Below are 16,923 nucleotides of genomic sequence, written 5' to 3'. Positions count from 1 at the left end.
ATCCCGACTTTTATATGAATATATTCCTTCCTTCAACAATTTGAATTCATTATTATAATGATTATCAATATATCTTATCTATATAGGATTTTCTTCAATGCATCAATGATTGACCCAGCATTTCCTCTTTATAGTACAAGTAGCGCAAAAGTGAATTATTATTTTACTAACATTGCCAACTATTATATAATGGACTGTTTTATATGACTTGACAAGTTTATAGATAGTTAATCAATATCAATGATGCGTTACTGTAGTTAACCGTTATTAAAACAAAAAATAAAAAAATGAATGCTTGAAATATCGTATTGAATTCCAGTTAATCCAAGTACTCACGGCTCAATTAGTGTTACATGCACTTATCAATTTTTTGGTTATACCGCAAATAAATTTAGAAATTTTTTTTGGTTTAATTGTTACAAAAATAAATATTCATTCAAATGTATGTAATTTGGATCAATTGTATTGTTGATGAGTCATTTCCTATATTTGAAAAATATTTCAATTATTCTCATATATTTTACTAAGTAAAGATCATCTCGTCTTTTAATAATAGGGTTTCTAATCAGAGCTGCAGAGTCTGTAAATAAAATGTTCCGACTCCAACACACAATTTTTTTTTAAATTTTTTTTATAGCCTAAATAAAATATATTGAGTCATTTGAGTGTAGATACTATAACCTTAGATCTAATTCGTAGCTATAGATAATCAATATTTATATTTATCAAATAATTGTGCACTGTATAAAAATATATTTGGAATAAAGGATATTTAACAAGATGAACAACAAATGAAATGGATCAAAATCTATCTATTGTTAATACATTCATAAGTTTCTGAACATAATTTATGTACTCGTAACCCCGAATAACAATACAAGCAACCTCTCACTGCAGCGTTACTCTGAGGACTATTCACAAGACTAAGTAATGAATTAGCATGGCTTGTGTTTATGCTCTACCAAACATAATAATTTGGACTTTAAAGATGTTCGGGAATTGTGATTGTATAGACTATAGAGCACGTTTGAAATTTGTGAAGTTAACTTATAAATGAGTATAAATAATAATAACTGAGTCGGAGTTGGAACCAAATTTTCATATTCCTGACTCCTCATCTCTGACTCGGCAGCCTTGTTTGTAACTTCCTATTATTAACAACATGGAATCCCATAATTTGGTGCAAGGTAAAATAAAATGTATCAAAGCTAATTTCGGTTTTATAATATTTATATTAATTTAGACATCTATTTATATTAATTGTGACTTTGGCGAATATCAACATTCTCATTGTACTGTCATAGGAGGATAGAGCTTTTATAATGTGTATTAAAATTACATTTGTAATAATATAAAATATTTGATTCACCATTCATCATAACAATATAAAAACGCTGGAAATGCATTATTCGAAAATATTTTAATCTGGATATTTGACCTTTAAATAATCATATACATGCTCATAAACTAGCAACATAATAGCTCCACCAGGTCCAAGTCTTAGTATCTTTGGTAAAAGACCTTTGTATAATGCCAATACCCTATGAATAAATACAAATTATTATTTCCGAATTGTAATTGCTTATTTATTTTATTACCCTTCTTCTTTTGCCACTAAAGCAATAGATCTTAAAGTTCCCATGTACTTCACTTGACCCTTCACGGGCTGAGGTCCTTGTATACGACTTTTTGCAACGTCAAAAGGGATATTAAAGCATGAGGCAGTCGTTCCAGCGACGAATCCAATACAGAGTTTACGAATGAATTCTGTTCTTGTATCCTAATTCCATTCATTTTTTTTTATAGAAAAGAGAAATAATTAATGGATTGAATCCCACATTTAAATTTTCTCAGTTAAATTACTTGAAAAGGAGGGAAGTATTCCTTTACGGAATGATAAAACCCAAAATAGACCATATTGAAAACACCATTTCGTCCCATTGTGCCGGTTATGCCTTTGGTCAATAGTCCTTGATTGCCAAGCAATCCATTTTCCTTGATAATTGATCGTGCAACGCTAAAAGTTGAAGGTGTAACAGACTGATGTTGCCGATTTGATTGAATACTGACTTTCACAACTTCAAAAGGATTAACAATGATGGCTTCTGTTATTCCAGAGCCTAAACCTGCGAGGGAGTATGTCTAGGAAAAACGTAACATTTTTTAAGATGGAAAATAATTATGGATTTAAAAAAAAGCCTCTATGATAATTAATAGCTGAAAAGTCGATAAATAATTTGAGGATGTTTTTAAGGGTAAAAAGGACTTTGAACGATAATAGTGCAGAATTATTACAATCCAAGAGATTTCAGAATTCAGATGACTGATAGATAAACTGAGATCAGTTTTGGGCTCTGCGGTCAAAGATAAATTCCTTTTTTGGCTTAAATTCATTAGAAGTTGCGTGATAGTGACTTTAAAATATTACGTCTTCCAAAAAAGATGATCTTGAAGTTGTGATAAGTTGTGAATTGTCTATTAATTATTATAGTATTTCACGAAGAATAACCTACTTTAGTGACATGTTTACTTACCAGAGCGGATGGTTGATTTGGACTAAATATTAAAATCTTTTTGAATTGCTCAAATGTACAAAACTAAAATTAGATAATAATAGAAATGAAATAATAAGTAACTAACAAAACTACCTTCCATGCCCTTTTCGGAGTTTCAACAAGAATTGGAGGTACGACACCCTTCCAAAAGGATATAAGTCCTTCATGTCTATAAATTTTCTTAAAGCAGTCTGAAAGTCCAGAATATACCTCCCCACTCGGATTTGTCAATTTATTTTGAATTTGAAACCTTGTTTTAATCAAATCCAAGGGATGCATAAGAGATACTTCCAAACAGCCAGCAGAGCCTCCAGCAACAAGTTGCATACCAAGATGCTTGATGAACTTATTTGTTGAATCCGACATGTTGATGTTGATCTATCCTATGTATTCCTATTTTTGATTCAATGTGAGAGACACATTGAGCAATTTTCTCGTAAACTTGTTTTCTCGACGATAACCCAGTTCTTTTTAAAATATAAGTGTGTGTGTGTGTGAAAGATAAGTATGTTTAACTAAGTCATTAGAATACAAAATTTAAGGTCAAAGAAGGAACAAAAAAAGTTGAAAGATGTTTCTTACCAATGCTAGTATCTATGAGTATTTTTTGCACACGCAAATATTTTTTTTTTTTGCTATAGATCCTCAACCAAATATATATTCCTCTCGTTTTCCTTTTTACTTTTAGCTGTTAAAGAAAGAATTTCCTCGTTTTTTTAGACTAGTACGGAACTCATTCATCCTTTTTTTAAGTCTTCATTTGCAATAAATTGATCATGTTGTAAATATTATTTGCTTATGAATAATTTTCCATATCGTAGTATATTATATATTAATTAAGAATTATTTTATAGTGTGTAATGCAATGACTTCAATTAGAGAACAAACTCAAGAGATATGAAGCATTTTACATATTTTAGTAGTTTACATCTTTTTAGGATTTATTTCTTTAAAATAAAAAAAATAGTAATGTCAGTTAGGATTATCTTATACTATTCATCATTTTTCATATAATACATATTAACTTTACTTAATGACACGTCATCAGGCAAGTAACAAAGTTGTATTAAGTAATATTTTGTATTAAATATAGTATCAACTCATCATACATAGCCGGAATGAAAAGCCAACACTTTTTTACATTTCAATAATATAATAGTTATCCATCAATTAATGGATTATAATACTTAATATGTATAGCGTAGGATGTATAATATTCCTAATTGAGTGAGATAATTATTATTCTACATCTTTTTGGAGTAATTATATTACATTAATACTATGTTTCAATGGGCGAATTGTAAAACTTCTAAACTCAATAAGAACATGCTATTGAAATATATATATATATAACTTTATTTATTTATTAAAAAATAAAGCCAAAAAACAAAGTATATCTTATCATTCAAATATTATATTAAAGACAAATGAGATTTAAGATATAGACATCGTTTTTATACATATCGTGTAAAAAAATAAATGTATATGTAATACATTCTGATTGCATATTCGTTTAAGATTTAATGGTGCGTCATTTAATAGTATTGTGATTGTTCACATAAGCCATTCTTTAAAATAAAAATACAAGATTACAATTAAATAACCAGTGAACATAATTTACTCATAAAATAACTCTAATTTGCATCTCTTTTGCTCATGGATTTAATAATTGCGCACCCTTTTATTAAAGTACTGTTATGATAATGATCTAGCTAACTTTGATCAAGGTGATGTTGGTAACCTGTATTGTTTTATTATAAACATTGACATGGATTAAAATTGTATAATAATTCAATACGTCACTCGTCAAACTCAATCCAAAGGGATGCCCTTATTTGAGTTCCTTTCTACTGTTATTAATTATTAAATGCGTTATCACTCAGTAATTAGTAGGATATAAATAGCATAATTATTTGTCTTCATTGAAAATGATTATTACCTATTTTAACAATCTACAGCCAAATTCACTGATTTGAAAGAATTTATTGACGAACATCATTCATATAATATATATTTAAATTGTATGTGAAAATTGTACAAGTTGCAATTAAAAATAAGATTAATAATTTTAAATGAAGGATTTACAGCATTTGGGATAAGGATCATGCAATTATTGAATATTCTTTAGAGGATAAATATATTAATGATGGTAATTTTGCCCATTTTAATAAAAATTAATAAAATATAATTACTCTGTGGTACATTATAAATTTTTTAATGACCACAGTTATATTACTCATAAATACATAATAATAATATAATTTGAATTGATCAAAATGAAATAATAGTGTGAATTAGTAGTTGGTAATTAGAATGATACATCTCGTAATTAAGTAATGTATTTGAAGTCGAAGAAACGTGTACAGTTTTTTATACAAGTTGCAACTTGTACAAAACATGTACGTGGCTATATCCGAGTGAACAATTGGTAGAACTGAGTGTCAATGACGTCATACTGTAGAAAAATAAGTGCTGATTCTTCTTCTCTGCACGCAGCTAGCTGCTGGAGGAGAAGATAGATTTAGGTGGAGCAGCTAGGCATGTTTCGCTGGCTTTTCTTTCTTTCTTCATCTTTTCTCTCTCTTACCTACGTCTACTTAGTCTTATATAGTCACTGAAGTGGAGCTGTCTTTATTTTTGGTGTGCTGGAATAGAATTAGTAATAAATAATAACTAATAGCGAATTGTATGGAAGGAAAGTCCTAGAGATCCTCTTCTTAAGCTCGACTACTCAATGAGTGGAGAACTACGTGACAATGAAGGGGCTACTCGTGGAATCGGAGATTGTTGGTCTTGTCGTGTGATTGGAGGAGTTTTCCCCCTCTCATTGAGCTTGTATTTGGTGTTGGTTCAGGGAAGGCGCTTGAAAAGCACTTCCAATATCCTTCTTAACGGTTTATTTGCAGTGAGTCATCTTTTGCTTGTCCACTCCTTGTCCTTTTTTTGACTAATCCTATCTTTTCTTGTTGTTTGCAGACAGGCTTTGGTGTATTGGGACTCTCAAGACTTTTTTTTGCTTGAAACCCAAGACAGAATAAGTAGACAAGCAAGTGAAGCCAAGAAAGAAGAATGATGAAAAGTAGTAGTATTACAAGTAAGAAATCCTCTTCTGGGGGTTTCCTCCGAAGTGGCAAAGCGAAAAAGATGGAAGGCGTCGTGACGAGTTCAGGTGTTGGGAAGGCTTCAATTTATCACGCATTAGTCGTGATTTTCTTGGAGTTTTTTGCCTGGGGTCTCCTCACCTCCCCTATGATCACAGTGCTAAACGAAACATTCCCAGAGCATACTTTTCTCATCAATGGACTCATCGTGGGCATCAAGGGCCTTCTCTCATTTCTCTCAGCACCCCTTATTGGAGCACTTTCCGATATTTGGGGGCGCAAGTTCTTTTTGCTCATCACAGTTTTCTTCACATGTGTTCCTATTCCCCTAATGAAAATTAACACATGGTGGTACTTTGCCATGATATCTATTTCAGGTGTTTTTGCTGTAACGTTTAGTGTCGTATTTGCCTATGTTGCAGATGTGACTGACGAAGCGGATCGTTCTTCAGCTTATGGACTTGTTTCTGCTACATTTGCAGCCTCATTAGTTACCTCTCCTGCTCTTGGAGCCTACTTAGAACAAATGTATTCTGAAGAAGTTGTTATTGCTCTGGCTACAGCTGTTGCTATCTTAGATGTACTTTTTATTATGGTTGCTGTTCCTGAGAGTTTACCAGATAAATGTAAACCTCCAGCATCGCGAGGAATCACACTTGAACAAGTGGATCCCTTTCAAGCCCTTCGAAAAATGTCAAAAGACAAGACCGTACTCATGATATGTGTCACTGTTTTCCTCTCGTATTTACCAGAGGCAGGACAATATTCATGTTTTTTTGTTTACCTTCGTCTTGTCATGAATTTCTCCAAAGAAGAAGTGGCTCTGTTCATTGCCACGATTGGAATTCTATCTGTCATTGCCCAGACTGGACTACTCACTTTGCTTATGAGAACATTGGGAAATAAGCATACGATAATGATTGGCCTTCTTTTTGAGATGCTTCAACTCATGTGGTACGGGTTCGGGTCTAAAACATGGATGATGTGGGCGGCTGGCGTGCTTGCATCCATTTCAAGGTAATCTTGATTCATTAACCTTTTTCTTTCTTTTTCATATTTGATATTAAATATATTGAAAGGCATTTCTTCAATTAGAGAGTCTTTCTTTTCCAATAAGAGAATTCTTCTTTCATGAAGGATAATAAATTATAATCTATAGTAAATTAATTTCTACAACTAAAATGGTAACTTTCTTTCAAGATCTTTGAATTACTTTGAATAAATCTTCATACAATAATTCCCCCTAATTACCTATAGGAAAATCAATATAAATACTAATTCAATTATTCTTTCTTTTTTCTGTCACTCTGTATTAAATGAACATATTTCTTCATACATATATTTCCTATTTTTTTATTAATTAATGAAGTAATTATTGTTCCTACTCTGTTCATAAATATCTTTATCTTTATAATACGTAATTAATTGATACACATCTTACATATATATTAAAAGTAAAATATTTTATATCTTTCAGTATAACGTATCCTGCAATATCCTCGTATGTGTCTATGCATGCAGACGCAGACAAACAGGGATTAGTTCAGGGAATGATCACGGGTATGAGAGGATTATGCAATGGACTCGGCCCGGCCATGTTTGGACTTATATTTAGTCTCTTTCATGTTGATCTTAATGAAAAAGATAAGGCAGTTAGTACCTTTTCTAACTCAACTGTGCAACTGGAGCCCATGGATGCTGTCACAAACATAATCCCTGGACCACCGTTTGTTTTTGGTGCGCTCCTCGTTATTTTAGCTCTCATGGTGGCAGCCTTCATTGCAGATACATCACCGGGGGGGTCCTTTCGTAGTAGCTCCTCCTCATCCAATAGTTTTATTAATAGTCATTATAATAATGGGAGCTCAATTCTCATGACGTCCTCTGGGCCTTTGTCGGGTCGAAGGCTCAGTGATAAAGCGGATGGAATTTATAAGAAATCCGATGACGAGGAAGATGAAGAATTGATTGCCAGTGATCGGGAATACACCATTCCTCTCATGCTTACTGATCCAAGGTTATAGCAACTAGGAACGCCGGTATCAGAGAACACAACGATCGCAGATATCTGTGAGAGAGGAACTACATTTTCATCGAATGAGAAAGTAGAGGATATTCAATTTATTGATGAAGATGATGAGGGATGAGAAGAATCGTTTTCAACAATTATACACGAATTTAGTCTCTGGAATCCAGATTGTTATTGTAAAGAAAATAAATCGCACGATAGGAATATTGCATTACATATATTGTGATGAAGAATTAATAAATATAAGTGTGTATAAACTCCAAAAATATGAATTGCTAAAAATTTATTTATATATATATACATACGTATGAATAAATGTTACCTTACAAGACTTTTAATTAATTAATTACTATTATTATTGTTTGATGTGAATAATGTCTTGTCACTGATGCTGCTATTTTCAAAAAAAAAAAAAAAAAAAAAAACATTAAGGAAAAACTTTATTTATGCTATTCTTATATTAATTATTTTAATCCACGTCCATCTGTAAGCAATGAAACACCGATTATAATTATACTATATCAATAACTATATGATCTGAACGTATATTATGTTGTATAATTAATTAATTATTAGTAATCCAACATTCACTACTAGAAGTGTATTGCAGTTCACTTATCTTTTTGTGCTCTCCCTTCATCATGCCATGTCTAATTTTGTTTGACAATTTCCATTTCAATGTTATCATCCTTTTGACTAGAATTATATATATATAAATCATTCTCAATGTATCCAATAATTATAACGATTAAATAATCGTCCTTTTAGCTATTTCACGCATGTCATGACTAGAGAAAGGACAATCTGAGAAAAAATCATTGCATCCACTTCCTTCGTTTTCCATAACTTGTTGTCCTATGAAAGCAGCAAAGGTGTATCCATTTTGTGAATCAAATATGCTCTGTGATCTGGAAAATCAGTGCTGCATTCTATGAAAACTTTTTTTAAAATAAAATAATATAATAAATTTACTCTGCAATATGTAAAAGTTTTTCCTCTGTTTCGGATCTTTGTTTGCTCTTGGACGAGTAAATTTCACATACAAGTCTTGGAACACATTGACAAATAATCTTATCAAGTGTTTTTTGCATTATTCCTTTATCTAGAATCATACAAAAATATATTTGCTTTTTAAAAGAGCGCATATTATGTTAACATCAATGTAAGTATATGTTGTGTACAAGTTGTAATTTCTTCGTTTTAAAATCCATTATTAAATTGCAACATTCGTCATTCTAATTAAAACACTATTAATTGATACTGTCATTTCATTTTGATCTATTCAAATTACATGGTTATTACGTATATATGAGTTTGTTGTGTCGTTTCTCATTTATTCGGTCCAGTCTAGTCTTAAGACTGTCGGTTTGGAATTTTTCATACAAATAATGATGGTTTATTAAGCCAAATAAGATATATGAAATATGACTATTACACATATCTTGCAAAAAAATATTTTTATTATTATAATACGAACATATTGTTACTTAGTATAAAACTTATTCTATTATATAATGGAATAATTAAAAAAAAGGAAAAACACCCTCAGTGATGTTATAAGGGATTGATTTATCTTCTTTAAGGACCCACAAGTGTGACTGGATAGGACCGGAAGGGACTGGACTGTGGTACTCTTTCCTAAATAAGGGCCGACAAAACACTAGTTATGAGTAATATAACTGTAGACAATTGAACTCTATAATGTGGACAGAATACTTATATAATGTGTAGTAAAACTAAATCAACTATTTTTAATAGATTCCTCCCTCCATGAATGCTTATCTCCTTGAGAATGAAACAGGGCTTACATACGGCAGGACTCTACGATTTTCATTATTTTATCCGCATTTTCAACAATTGTCCTTACAAAGCCATCATTGACATCAAAATTACCAAAACATAATAGACGAAACTATAATTACGCGTGATTATATGTTACAGTATCAGGACCATATTTACTATTAACATTTTTAGCCAACTGGCTTGCGTTTTCCCCTCCTTCGAATAAAAACTGTAAAATATGGGGAATTTTCTCTTTGCTAGAGTTTGTCTTAGACGGGCACTCAAAAATATTAAGTCAAACAATCCCAATAAGTCCTAATATTTTGTTATTACAAAATCTTATCTTTCTAACGCCATCTACTTAAAACTAATGGTATTTATAAAATGTGAGATACACATTACTGAAGCCATCTCTTGAGAAAATAATGAATTTCTTTTTACTATACCTACTATTTTAGAAATTTTTAATAAAATTGTCAAAAATTACATCATTTTTATATTCATCATCCATCGAATATTCAATTATTGCATTATCCTTCCCGTAAATTCTTCATTTAAAATGATTCATGTAATTTTTTGGTTGCAACTTGTACGCAACATGTATATATATATATATGTTTAATAAGCCAATTTCAAACCATACTTTGTCACTAGTCAAAGAATTTTGCTTCTTATAAACATAATATTAGATACATTTATTTGGGGATAACGAAGCTTTTTTCATGATTAAAAAAACCGCTTAATTATGTTCATATTAATTGTTTACAAATATGCAAAAATAGTTATCATTGCTGCAGAACTATGTATATATATATATTTGGGAGGTGGGGGAGCAAAAAATTTAAATTGTTTAAAAAAAAAAAAAAATTTAAATACCATTATTGAAATTTAATTTTTTGGTAAAAAATTTCAAATATTTAATTTTGTAGATGGAAATTTCAAAAATCCACAGCTTTTTACAAAAATTTAATTTTTTGAAAAAAAATCTATAGCTATTCTCAAAAAAATACATTTTGGGGGAAAAAATTTCAAAAATCCATAGCTACCTACGGAAAATTAAATTTTTGAAAAAAAATTTCAAATATTAAATTTTCAAGTAAAGAACAAAAATGCATTCATTTTTTTTTAGTGGGGGGGAAGGGGTTACAGCTTCTCCATCCCACCCCCTTCAGATATCCCTGAAATTAATATAATCTATAAAGCAATTATCCTTGATTATAGCTTATGATGAAGATATTGTTACATGACTTTATTACATTTGAATAGTCTCATAAACTACATGTCGCGAAGAGGAGGATTATCTTACAAATTCATACAATATTATGTATTCATGTGATGCCGACACATACCTACTACTATCTATTGACTAGGTATGTTGCACACTTGTAGTTGTTTGAAGTCTAAATAAATAAACGTTATTGACATCCATCAAATGACTCATCTTCATAAGTATGTTCATATAACGAATTCAACGTGAAAATATTTTTATAATTCGTCAAGTTCTACATATTAATTTAATAAATAATTCAGTTTGAGGACTATGTTTGTCGGAAATAGGGACTATTAAGTATTAGCTATGGTATAACAAAATGGTATAACACACCTGTAACTAGGTAATTAGGGCGTCGAGAGATAGACTTTAGAGATAATTTTATGATTTTGAACTTACAATGATCTGGAACGTGATCCTCAAGTCTTTGGCTATAAAGTTCTAATTTCGGTAGTTTTAACGGTAATATTGAGTCCCACTTTATAAGTGATATACATAGGAGAGTTAAGAATAACACAAAATACAATATACTTGGATGCCATGAAGAACCGTTCATTACTCTCTTCTAAAGGATATGAGTTTATTACTAAATTGTGATTTAAAAAAAAATATTTTATTTTTCTTACTTTTAAAAAGTAAGTTGGTCTTTCAGACTGTTGATGCATTCGTAGCAATGACCTTGGACAACAAAAACGCTCTGTAATGTTGTTGTATTTCCTGTATTTTTTGTTTTGTTGCTTGTTGTTGAATTCGTTTTTGAATTAAAGATTTTTTTTAAATATATACTTGCATAATAATTAGCCTCTCTAAAACTGTTCTTTAATATGTTTTGCTAATTATATAATTTATAGTGTGTAGATATAATTTTAGTAACGGAACAATTTGAATCAGGTAATCTACTAAACCTTTTTTTTAAAAATTCTATAGTATCATTTAATTGAGCATTTTGACTAACGTCATAAATTGTATTATAATGGAAAGAAACACCCTCTTGGGGGTTCAAAATTGATACTTTTACTTAATAAAATAGAAAAATTTCGATTAAACCTTGATAAAACTCCATCAAATAGCTTTATGAATAAAGGAGACTTATACACTTGCATTGAATACTATTTTATACCAAAGATTAATAGAGATATTTTAATTAAATTAAAGTAATATGTACCAAAAATCAATAAAAATAGCTTGAGTTGTCCAATTTTTTTTTTTGATCGATGAGAGACGAGAAATGTGGGATAGTTATAGAAAAATATCAGATTCTTTCCATTAAAATGGTTAATTTATTGTCTTCAATACGGATATAAAATCGTAAAACGATGTAATAACATATTTTTAATGCATTTTAGGGTCCCATATATAATAAAAGTAGGCATTAGAGGGATACATTTTTGATAAAAATTAGGGCTTAAGTCTTTTTATTCGTTGGTCCCACTTTAACATTCAATAGTTTAGTATTTTTCTTAATATTAATAGAATAAAGGTATAAAATTGGTTATTCAGGTCCCCAAAATGGACATCAAATTGTGACGTCAAGTGAAAACGATATTTTGTCAAACTCCTTTAATCATCTGCGATATAGATGAATCATTTCTGTCGCAGCAGGGCTTTCTCTTCATAATAACTAGAGCAGGGATCTTGTAACGAAAAAACCTAAGTATAACGATTAGAAAAGGAAAAACAGTTGATGCGTGTGCTCTTTTTATTTTTTTTGTTCATTATTTAATATTTGTCGGTGTGCTAACATCTCACTCTAAAAGAAGAATTCTCGCCTATCTTTAAAGTAAATTGATTTAAAAATGTACAATAAAATAAATATGCATGAATTTAAATATAATTACAATATTTTCCCTGCACTAATGATATTTTAAATGTAGATTCTACTCTTGATAGTAGTATTTAATTTTCTCGCACCAAAATCATATAAAATGCAGCTGATATTAACAAAGGTCTTAATTCAGCTGATTAATCCTTTGGAAGCGCCGCAATTTCCATTTAAAGTAGCAAAAGTGCATCGCTACAAATAAAGGAATGGTTAGATTTCATTTAAAAGGTTATATAGCTGTCAAATTAAGTTACCAAAATCAAACGTCATAAGGTATACTTCACACTCTTAGCCCTTAGGTATCTTAAGTTATCCTACAATTGACCGAAATATGTCGTAAATATTGGAATGTAAAAATTTATATGGAATTTTATTCTATTTCTTGATTTTTGTGAATCATGATTGTTTTTATGTTTACGTACACCATATATTTTACAATATTTCTTCCTCACTTTTCATTATTTAATAGTAACTTTTTATTCAATAATTAATTGATCGAAAAATTACGATTAATTTTCAGGGAATTCTTTATCAAAATGTATCCATTTAGCTATGATAAATATAAAATCTAACTTTTTGTTCATAGTCTCTTTATAAAATGCCCTATAAATGTCTCGATAAGTTTCTACACACCCTGAATTGAAGCAATAACAGGTATATATATTTATAAATAGACAAAAACAGGCTTTAATCTACTGTTATAATACCTACATATTTATTTAGATTTGATCAGGGTGGGTTTTATGTGGGGAGGAGGAATTGGGGGGGGTCATTGCCCCGTCCTCCACCTGATTATAAAAAATAAGGCTACAATGAGTAGATTTGTTATAACCTTATAAATCTTTTCTAAAAAAAGTTTAATTGATTTGGAAACGTAATTTGTGAAAAATAAATATTCATCCAGAAAGCGAGGATTTGAAATTTCTTCTCTAAAACAACTAGCTTTCATAGAAATATAGGCAGAGATTAAAATACCAAGTGGTTCATTAAAATCTGAATACTTTGAATTTTAAACTTCAACAAGAAATAATTTATTAATTAACGATAGAATTTCAACAAAGTTAATACTATAAATAGATTTGTCTCTGAGCTCTCTTAATTTTCAATATAGCTGTCATGGCGTCCCAGTGCTCGCTGATAGTGGATTTGAGGGCCTTGGTGTTTGGATGACGGACACTGCAGGCTTAAATCTTTCAAGTGCATGTCAAGGGGGTTGGTATCAGGGCTGTAGGGGGTCAAAAGTGTAAAAAAAAAAATGTTCAAAGTACTTATTCAAAAGAGTCTTGCAACGGAGGAGATGGGGTTCTTTCATTGCTGGTGTCAAAAGTGGCCTCTCAACCCTCACAAGGCTCTTTTCATTCACTCTTTTGTTAGCTCTCTGGACAGTCCGGTGTGAAACTCCAATATCTCTTGCATTGTCCTCCGAGTACAACAAGGACTTACACTTATAACTCGACAACAAATCCTCAGAGTAACTCTTCCTCTTTCATGCGCTAGGGATTATTTTATACTTATTTTTCTCTCCTCAAAAATTAAAGAATAATGATAGCAGATCTGTGAATATTGTTTTAAAAAGTAGCAATTACAAAAAAAGTGTGATTTTCAAGCGTCATGTTTTTTTAACCACTGAATATTGCACGTCCTTAGCTTTATTGTACCACACAACCTTTCATATAAAAATAAACTGAAAAAAACCCAAATTTAGTTGGTAGTGGCCAATTCTTACGAACTATTAAATTAATTATATAAGCTTAATTCAACTAATCAACATTCATAACACTGACTAGAAAAAAAACTAGCAACATTGACAGCTGACAACAGGGTATATTTTTCTGTAAGCAAGATCACGTCGTTACCTTTATTATATTACGCAACCTTTCCTTCCAAAAGGATTAGAAAAAATACCTAAAATCATATGGTAGATATATAAACAATCATACCAACTGCTATATATCTCTTATTGCCATGGAGATAAAAAATACTTTATATCTCTATGCTTGTTACTCCCAGACTAAAGAGACTAAAAAGGAAAGAGGAGACGACATGATTGAAATAGAAAGTAAACAAAAACCATGTATATAAATTATGTTCAGAATTCACGTAACCTCGATCAAAAAATATAGAATATAAATACCCTTCCTAGATGATTTGGGTTATGTAGTTATATTTTAAAATAATTTTAATAATTTTTTAGAGCATAATTATGATTAAGATACTATGAACTATGGTTTTAATTAATAGTGTATGTTTTCTGGTTTATTCTAAAGAAAAATACATAACCCTTTTCGAAAACGTCTACTTGTATTAAATTACAATATATGAATCTTAGTCAAAATGTAGCTTATTTTTTTTCTTTTAAAATAATTAATAATACATTTTACCCTCTCCTGAGTCAATGCAAACTCTTTGTCAACTGAGTATCCTTATTCCTCCGTATGAGACATGAATATATATTGAACATATGAATTAACTTAATTTGTAATACTGAATACAGAATGTTCTTCTAAGATATTGTTCAGCTAATAACTCTTATGAAAGATAAAGTTAAACACCTACAATCAGATAGTCTATTAGGATAAATCTATTGAAATCATCAAACTCTCTCTACGTTTCATAAAATTCCCTAGGATCTATAAATAAATTACTCAAATATCTAATTGTACTTAACTAATGATTTATTTAATTTTATAGAAATAAGTATTAAGTCATTTAAATCGATGTAAATTTAATGGGATCTCTGTGTTATCATTCCAAAAATACAATACAATTTATTCGTATTGTTCAGAAGTGTATTATTTAATTTTGAAACCATATTGGACTCCTAAATAACTAACAGATTTATATTTATGTATGCATACAGCTCCTTGATCATAATGAAGGTCTTAAAGTCGAAGCTTTTATAAAATATATGTATAGATATTTAGTCCCTTTTCATTACTCAATAAGAAATAATTTATTTGAATACATAATTAATTTATTTATTCAATAGTTCATTATATAGTTTAAATATTTTTAACAATTTCATGCATAGCAACACTCTTGCTTGATCTAATATTATTTATTTTAGAATTTTCTCTCAAAAACTTCCTAGCTAATTTAGCATGCATTTTAATTCTAACCTGGCATTTTATTTTAATTATTTTAGGATGAATGTTATGAAAGTTGGGTATATCAACATCCTTTTTTTTCGATTTTTAATTGGTTATTATGTATATTTGTAATATTTTTTATTCCGTTTATAATAGAGTTATTCATAATTAGGCAGAATTATTTTTCTGCAGGTAAAAATATGTATTCAAAAATGTAATTGCTACATCGAAAAAGACTCCAACCTGCGTAGTCCTTCAATTCCAAAAGATTAGAATAAGGTTTTGGATCACAGTTAGTAGCAGTATCTATACATACTGAACAACATATCCCTCTAGAATTTAGTTGGCTCAAAATGTAGCCTGCTTTTTAATATAAAATATTTTTTTGCTGTTCACTTTTTATGATTTCATCTATTTCTTGATGAAGTGTTAACTTTTGAAGAAAACAATCCTCCTCCTTATTTTTATTTACTTTGATTTCTTCGAGAAAATCACAGAGATAATCCCCATTGTCGAATTGATAGTTGGTTCTTTTTCTTTCATAAATTGACTGAAGCTTATTATTTTCAGATTATTCATACCCTTCAAAGATGTTTGGGTGGGACTTCTAATCATGCTGAAAAGATTTTCCACTGCATCTTGAGTAAACCTACTTGTAAAAATAAACGAAACTCCTTCCTCCAGCAATTCCTTGTGAAGTTGAAGAATAGATGTAGTTGATAAAATTAAACCACTTTGCCAAGGTTTCCAACGTCAATTAACTCCAACGGTTATACTTTGGATCATAATTTTAATTTTTCCAAGAATAAAATGGCCTCCTCATATTTTTCTCTGTTATGGTTACTTAATGCCATTGATGTAGATCTGAATGACATTAGATCGAACCAATTCCGAATTAAGTCTATAAATTCAGGTAAAGTATTGTTTCCTTTATCTAAATCATAATATGAATAATATCTTAATGCTGCACTTGTTGCATGGGAGAAGAATGTCAGTCATCACCTAACACTCATTTTAGAAAAATGAGTGGGATTGAAAATACTATTAGATAACTTATGATCAATTTTCAACTCCTGCTTGTCCTCTTTTTCAATAAGTCTTCGTAGATTATAGTGCATATACCAGAGGAGATCGGAGTTTCAGTAATTAAGGAAGAACACTATCGTTGTTCGATATATTAGAAGAGCGAATATTTTTTAGAAGATGAGGAACATCATATAAAAAATATAGTTTTTTTTCAGGGTAAGCAGGATGAGAAATACAGTTGTTGATCGT

The 16,923-nt window shown here is 30.1% G+C and overlaps 2 protein-coding genes across 2 annotated transcripts; one reads left to right on the top strand and one right to left on the bottom strand.

Annotated features, from left to right (window-relative positions):
• Nucleotides 1-1,212: 1,212 nt before the first annotated feature.
• Nucleotides 1,213-3,268, bottom strand: LOC121132449 (mitochondrial 2-oxodicarboxylate carrier). The gene is made up of 6 exons (XM_040727851.2): nt 3,138-3,268; nt 2,649-3,070; nt 2,535-2,597; nt 1,864-2,142; nt 1,599-1,780; nt 1,213-1,541 (listed from the first exon to the last, which is right to left on the bottom strand). Exons 2-6 carry the CDS (start codon nt 2,919-2,921, stop codon nt 1,421-1,423), a joined length of 918 nt encoding a protein of 305 aa, XP_040583785.1. The 5' UTR covers nt 2,922-3,070; nt 3,138-3,268; the 3' UTR covers nt 1,213-1,420.
• A 1,798-nt stretch (nt 3,269-5,066) lies between these two features.
• LOC121132450 (hippocampus abundant transcript 1 protein) lies at nt 5,067-8,407 on the top strand. The gene is made up of 3 exons (XM_040727853.2): nt 5,067-5,460; nt 5,532-6,673; nt 7,134-8,407. The coding sequence occupies exons 2-3, from the start codon at nt 5,625-5,627 to the stop codon at nt 7,678-7,680; spliced, it is 1,596 nt and encodes a 531-aa protein (XP_040583787.1). The 5' UTR covers nt 5,067-5,460; nt 5,532-5,624; the 3' UTR covers nt 7,681-8,407.
• The last annotated feature ends 8,516 nt before the right edge of the window (nt 8,408-16,923 follow it).

The sequence above is a fragment of the Lepeophtheirus salmonis genome, chromosome 2 (genome assembly GCF_016086655.4).
Source record: "Lepeophtheirus salmonis chromosome 2, UVic_Lsal_1.4, whole genome shotgun sequence".
Classification (NCBI taxonomy): domain Eukaryota; kingdom Metazoa; phylum Arthropoda; class Copepoda; order Siphonostomatoida; family Caligidae; genus Lepeophtheirus; species Lepeophtheirus salmonis.
Note: the sequence above shows the minus strand (reverse complement) of the source record. Positions and strands in the feature narration are given on the sequence as shown.

Excerpts from the sequence above, each read along its gene's own strand:
- LOC121132449 (XM_040727851.2), bottom strand. The coding sequence starts at position 2,921 with ATGTCGGATTCAACAAATAAGTTCATCAAGCATCTTGGTATGCAACTT. Across the intron at positions 2,598-2,648 it reads CTCCGAAAAGGGCATGGAAG|TTTTGTACATTTGAGCAATT; the intron begins GTAGTTTTGTTA and ends ATCTAATTTTAG. Across the intron at positions 1,781-1,863 it reads AATACTTCCCTCCTTTTCAA|GATACAAGAACAGAATTCAT; the intron begins GTAATTTAACTG and ends GAATGGAATTAG.
- LOC121132450 (XM_040727853.2), top strand. The coding sequence starts at position 5,625 with ATGATGAAAAGTAGTAGTATTACAAGTAAGAAATCCTCTTCTGGGGGT. Across the intron at positions 6,674-7,133 it reads GTGCTTGCATCCATTTCAAG|TATAACGTATCCTGCAATAT; the intron begins GTAATCTTGATT and ends TATATCTTTCAG.